The 6,700-nt window shown below is 41.2% G+C and overlaps 1 protein-coding gene across 1 annotated transcript in view; it reads right to left on the bottom strand.

The window, feature by feature from the left end:
- Nucleotides 1-236: 236 nt before the first annotated feature.
- FECH (ferrochelatase) overlaps nucleotides 237-6,700 on the bottom strand; it is a 32,445-nt gene continuing 25,981 nt past the window's right edge. Inside the window, exons 8-11 of the mRNA XM_045790171.2 lie at nucleotides 6,039-6,146; nucleotides 5,463-5,627; nucleotides 2,055-2,114; nucleotides 237-1,581 (exon numbers count right to left, since the gene is read on the bottom strand). Of these exons, the coding sequence (XP_045646127.2) occupies nucleotides 1,447-1,581; nucleotides 2,055-2,114; nucleotides 5,463-5,627; nucleotides 6,039-6,146 (468 nt within the window). The 3' untranslated portion in view covers nucleotides 237-1,446. The remainder of the gene's footprint in view (nucleotides 1,582-2,054; nucleotides 2,115-5,462; nucleotides 5,628-6,038; nucleotides 6,147-6,700) is intronic.

Genomic DNA, 6,700 nt, shown 5'->3' with positions numbered 1-6,700 from the left:
TTTGATTATTAACTAAGTTGCATTAGTTTTGATCTCACAGAGAGCATGAATCAAATGGTTAAAGCCTTAATGATGTGATAATACTTATTAATATAGTAAATCCTGAATATAGAAGATCTATGACTCCTCTAATGCTTGCAGTTTATGAACTGGCTTTAAAAACATCAAAGACATGCTCTTTTGAAGAACAAAGTTTTAGAGCTTGGAGGAAAGAGAAGGTAATCATTACAAATTCATTATGGATCCATCAGAGATTGTTTTAATCCATTTAAATCCACGTATAGGAGATCAGATTCTGATCTTACATTATTTTTACATTTTTAGAACAACTCTTCACTCACAAATTCAAGGTTACAATGGCATTAAAAATATCCCCAGGAAAGGAATGGCATGAGCTAGAATAACACGATTAGTAGCTGTTACATCAGAGTGGTATTTCTCTTTTCTTTACTTTTCAAATTTCCAATAGGAGGGTTGTATAATTCTTAGAATAAAAATTGTAAGTTAAGAAAGAATTCAATATTACAAAACATAGTTGACTTTATAAAATAATGCTTCAAACAAACAGGCAGAAAGAAGACATTCAACCAAAATAAAGAAGATGCTCCCCGGAAAGGTTCACCAGGTGCTGGGACGAGCTTCACAGATGAAGCCCATCATTAGCATTTCCCCGCCTCGCTGGCCTTTGGAGACAGGAAGCAGTGGGAGCCCGTTTCCTGTGACACCACAGACCCTCATCAAGGCACGGATGACAAATGCTGGATTTCTACATGTTTATTAGCCTTGTGTGCCTGGGGAATCTCAAAGCACTTTTGGAATCTGTACTTGATTTGGTTTTAGGGTGAAGAAAGTGAGGTTCACACGTAAGTACCAAAATGACCAACTAATGGCGACATCACTGGCAAAAGCAGCCCTTATAAGGCAACCATACCACCTCACCGGCACTCTGTACCCCACGGGCTTACAGAGAGATCAGGTAACAGTTCCTTTTCAAATTGTATTTCCTTTACTCCACTACGTTCACTTAAGAAACAAGGACAACTAACTATATGCACAAGACTGTAAACGAGCTCATTCACACTGACAGCCCACAGAGGGGACTCTCTAGATCCTTGCAGGGGTTTGGGCAATAAAACCAAAATCTATATTTAAAATATGTGTGCCTCTATTAAGATAAATTTTTAAAACTATTTTTTAAATAGCCCAGTGGACTGGTAACTTTACCCACAGAGGGAGACTATAAATGCTTACTGTATTGGTATATAAAAAGAGAAAACCCCAGTAAGGTTTCAGAGTCTTTTCCTCAAGCAATCACACAATTTGTGCCCAAAGGCTGTACAGATACCAGTGTTACTTTCCTCCTTGACCTCTAAATACACCTCCTCCACAACAGGGGCATCTGGGGGTTGGGCATTTGCCTAATCCCACGGGGTCCTCTGGCGGGGGTCACAGCTGCTGGCTGGTGAAGAAGGATTTAGTCTCCCTGCAGACAGGATTTACACAGAGCGGACAACTCAGAGTCAACTGCTTGGAGCACAGCTCGTTTGACTGGATGTGTGAGAGCACCAGATCGGCCAGGGCCTGGAAGACGGGCGACAAGAAGCAGAGATTCCTCAGAAGCAAAACGTCTGCTGTCTCCCTGCGCATCTCCCCCTCCCATCTGCCCCCATAACCACTGTGGCTGACAGTTGCTTTTTTCGTCTGAATTATGACTGCTTTGAACTGGATTCTCTAATATCTTCATTTCCTAAGGATCCTCGATTTAGAGAAAAGTTAAAATAGAGATTTTAGAGGACATCCTCTTACCCCACCTGCTAAACCCTGCCTCTGGAAGGCAGGTCTTAAATGCGACATAGTTATAGGTGGGTAGAAATAAGAAAATTGGGGCTATCTAAAGGAAAAAGGAACAAGAGTATAAGGAATTCGATTTTACTTTTGTAATTAATTGGAACTCAAAATGTTCTAATATGTGAGAAAACCAATATTCTGTAAGAGTTTCTCAGAGGATTTCTCTCCGATATGTTCTACTAAAATGGTTGTAACACTATAGATACCTTGGAGAACAATGGATTTCCATTAAGAGACTCTGCTCTTCTGATGTTTTCAACTCCACACTGAATCAAATGAGAAAAAGAAGGAAAAACACATACACATTTTATTTTCCGTTTTTTTTTTTGTTGTTGTTGTTTAAAAGAAACCACTACATAAATAAATAAATAAATAAATAAATAAATAAATAAATAAATAAATAAATTGACTTAGATACACGCACAACTTAAAAGTCTGACTTCCAAAGTGTTCCCAGACGGCTCAGAAATGAAAACAATCCCGGGCCCAGAGACAGATGTAGATTTTCACCTCTGTTATCATAAAACTGCTCTCAATTTCTATTCCTTCCCCCACCCTATTGCCTTCCCCGTAGGTGTTTAGTTTCCAAACCGTTTTTGAGACTGTATTTGACAGAATTCTCAAGTAATCCAAATCTGCTTACTATTCTTTTTTATTCTACCTTTCTAATGCACACTTTTACAGACTCTACCGAAGGAGAATGTTGCTTTAATTAAATAAATCTTCATGCCTGTTTTGATTCCAAATGCCAAAAGAGGTAGATTAATTTAATGTATATCGAACCTAGATTGGATCCAATGCAGAGTGCGGTTTTTAAATATATTCTTACATAGAAAAACCCAAAATAAAACCTGAGGACTGTTTTACTATCATCCTTGCTTCCCTCCCCCCAAATACTCAGTTGATTATCCCCCAAATAATTAAGAAACATCTAATTATTGTTCACTCAGGTGGTCAAGATCTTCTCTTTCCCTTTCCAAAAAGCCGATGGCTTTTCAGTTGCTTTGTCTTTTAAGTGAACTCTAACCGGCATAGGAAAAACGGTGAGAGATTCAGCAAACACGTAGTTCTCAACCGAAAAAGAAACTATTCGGGGTGTTCGGGTGACTCAGTTGGCTAAGCGTCGACTCTTGATTTTGGCTCAGGTCATGATCTCAGGGTCGTGAGATCAAGCCCCATATCAAGCTCTGCATTCAACAGGGAGTTTTCTTGAGAGTCTCTCTCTCCCTCTTCTGCTGCCCCCCCCCCGCACGCACGCACGCTCCCACGCACTCTCTCTCAAATAAATAAATCTTTAAAAAAAGAAAAAAGGAAAAAAGAGACTCTATTCTAAGACTCCACATGGAAGTCAGTAACAGCAGGACAACCATGCTGGCAGTGTTCTTGAACACTCTGGATGGGAGAGTCAAGGACACAACTCTGTAGGGCAAGCCAATGAAATAGCTACCAATGTTTAAATTCCATTTCTAGGAATCTTTCCTAAGAAAATAACTGGGAAAAGGAAAAGAAAATGATGTTTATTACTGAGCAGTTTAGGAAAGTAAAAAGTTGGAAACATCTTAAATATATACTGATCAAGTATTCGTTTAAAATAATTATATAGATCTAATTACATTTATTGATTTAGGTCCATAATATATTTTTAAGGGAAAAAAAGGTTGCAAAACAGTTATGAATAAAATACCATGCAAAAAATGGTATTTTATTCATAAACAGGTAGGAGCATACCATTTTTCCTAAGTATACACACATTTAGAGAAAAAAGGGGATTTAATTTTATCAAAATATTAACTTACCTCTTGGGGTAAGATTCTTTTTTTTTTTTTAAGACAGAGAGAGGGAGCCGGCAGAGGGGGAGAGGGAGAATCCGAAGCAGGCTCCATGCTCAGCGCAGAGCCAGATGCAAGGGTCCACCTCACGACCCTGAGCCGAAATTAAGAGTCAGACACTCGACCAACCGAGCCACCCAGGCGCCCCTCTCAGGGGTAAGATTCTGAGTGAGCTCTACTCTCTATGCGATACTTCTCTGAATTGTCTGAGCTCTTTATTATTTGTATTATCAAAAAACAATAATTTCATCTTAGGAAAAAATTCAAACTACTTTTTAAAGAAAGTCGTTTTAAACATAGTATATTCTTCCATTAAAACAATGAAATAAACCATAACTAGATGGTTTTCTTTATTCTCTCTATGGACTAATTTATTAGTCACTAATGCTCCTTTTGATTACTGAGGAACAACCTCGGTTTAGTGTTATTAGTGAACGTGACGTGACTTATCATTCAATACGAACAAAAACTTACTTTCCAAACACACTGGAATGAACTATATTTGCACATAAGTCTTTTTAGCAAGCTCACAATTAGCCAAGGTCAGGGTGGGATATGGAAGACACCATCACAGGAAATCCACAGACAACCCTGCAACCTCACTTTAGCCAACTACAACTTCGCCATAAATTCTGTATCAGAACTACTGACAAGTAATTTACACACCCTCTAACTTCCCCAACATTTGATTGATGACTAGCACGCGTAAACAAACACCTGTGGGGTTGGGTGCTGGCTAAAGCTGTTCCCAACCCACTCTCACCCTGCCCTGCACCTGCCACTCCACCCCAAAGGGTGAAGAATCCTATGAGGCCAGGCCTCCATCAATCACGCATGGGGAGGACCAGGATCAGGAGTTCTGGCAGAAGATGAGAGGGGGAAGGGTTTTGTGTGTCCCAGAGCTTCCACAATTCCCACAGAAACACTGCTATAAATTGGATTCAGGTTTTGGGCCGGCCCTCTGAAGCCGTGAGATGGGTGAACAGTAAGTTTTTCTCCACCGTGAATGATAATTCACATCCATCTTACATTACAAGACACTGAGGATGGTATTTGTTATTTCAATAATCAGATTGATCACAACCCCACTGCAAAGAGCTAATTAAGTGAGTGTATGAAAGAGGTCAAGGGAATTACAACACACACCGCTTCACTGTTCATTCCACGGTCTTCTCCTAAATGACAATGACTCTTCTATGCCTCAAAATCCACCAAGAAACAGTGTAAAAGCCCCAAGTAAAGGGCACCATCAGGCCAAGAAAAGGAATGACGACACCACAATTCTTTTCCTCCAAATTCGTGAGAAGAACGATTGCTTTTTCTTAAGTAAATGTAGTTTTATTACTTCCGGGTAGTACAGAAACTCAAACTAGACAAAATGATGTTGCTCGCAGTGATGCCTGCGAACCCTCCCCATGGCTGACGTAGAATTACCCGGATGTGTTCAGATTAAGTATTATTCAGAATAACGAGGCCACGATACATGCAAAAACAGATGTACCAAACAATGCAACAAAACCTTTTCTTAATTCCAGTATAGTTAACACATTGTGCTATATTAGTTTCAGATACACAATATCGTGATTCAACAATTCTGCATGTTACTCAGTGCTCATCAAGACAGGTCGTACTCTGAATTCCCCCACTCCTTCACCCACCCCTCACCCAACTCCCCTCTGCTAACCACTGAACTATATTTTTGAGTGACAGAATTATGTCATTGCAGAGAAAGTTTCCTGTCAAAACAAATCACAATTTGTGAATGGGATTAATAACCACACTTACCTCGTTAGCTAGAACTTGAGAGTACTCGATGTCCAGTTCATATAGTGTTTCAATGTGATCGCTGGTAAACGCTATTGGAACCAAAAGAATGTTCTTCCTCCCCCTCTCACAAAGCCCTTTGATAGTCTCATCTGTTTGAGGGCCCAGCCAGGGCATTGGACCAACCTGTGAGAAAGGAGGATGGAAGGCACACAGGGACCCACTTCCCCTGTGTCTGTGGCAGATCACAGCCCACTGCCCTCGACACACACACACCCCTTCCAGTACGACTGAGAGCCATGCTTTATATTTGTATTAGTGGGTTTTGGTATTTCTATATTAAACTTGAATCCTCGAAGTTAGCATAATATAAATAAATTACCATTTCTGCCATTAAAACTAAAAATAATACATTAAATCAATGAAATTCAACTAGTCACTTGATTTCCCCTCCATTTCACCTGCTTGCAGAGTTCCTTCTGCTCATGGTGAGCCACCGGGTTATAGAAAGAGCCAAATCGAATCATTTTATAACAAGTCCTAAAATAGTCGTCCTCAGAATGGCTTACTGCCCGCAAACGTGTGGAAACCACCTACCTTAGACTGCCAAACCAGTCGGTACGGGTTGGAGTAACCCAGCTTATCCATGACTCTCTGCACAGTGGCGCCCACCTCCTGAGGATAGGGGTCCCCTCTGTTGACCACCTGCGGCAGAGACACGCGGGTGGTCAGTCGCCAACACTGTGAAGGGTTCTAAGAGCCTCAGGCTGTGCGGTGAGGTGCTGTGAGCCGGTGACCGGAGTCTCCCCTCCTGTCTTCTGCACTACTGATGATGCAATCTGAGCTCAATCGCCAGACCTTCCCTGGATCTATGTCCTCATGGGCCGAAGGAGAACACCGTACTCACATATCTCTAAGTACCTAGGAATATGTCAAATTCTACATCCGTGTTACTCATGGGAAATTGACAACATCCAACGAGGGTGGATGGGTCTCTCCATTCCCCCATCTGAAGTAGGGAAGACAGGAGTTGAGAATGTTGTATGGATGGCGTAGGGACCTACTGAACCCATGGGGCCAGCTCAACACAGGGGCAAGTGCTGCTGGAGAAAGACAGAGAGGAGAAGCAGCACATGGGTTCAGCTGTGTACGGATTCCCTAACCCCTTACATGGCTTGATTGCTTCCCATACCACTTATTTCCTCCTAACATACCATACTACTTTCTTCTGTACTATGTTTATTATCTGTCCCCCCCGC

This window comes from Ursus americanus, chromosome 19 (assembly GCF_024610735.1).
Source record: "Ursus americanus isolate L20-20 chromosome 19, mUrsAme1.1.p, whole genome shotgun sequence".
Lineage (NCBI taxonomy): Eukaryota > Metazoa > Chordata > Mammalia > Carnivora > Ursidae > Ursus > Ursus americanus.
The sequence above is the reverse complement of the archived record's forward strand: the minus strand, read 5'-3'. Positions and strand labels throughout refer to the sequence as shown.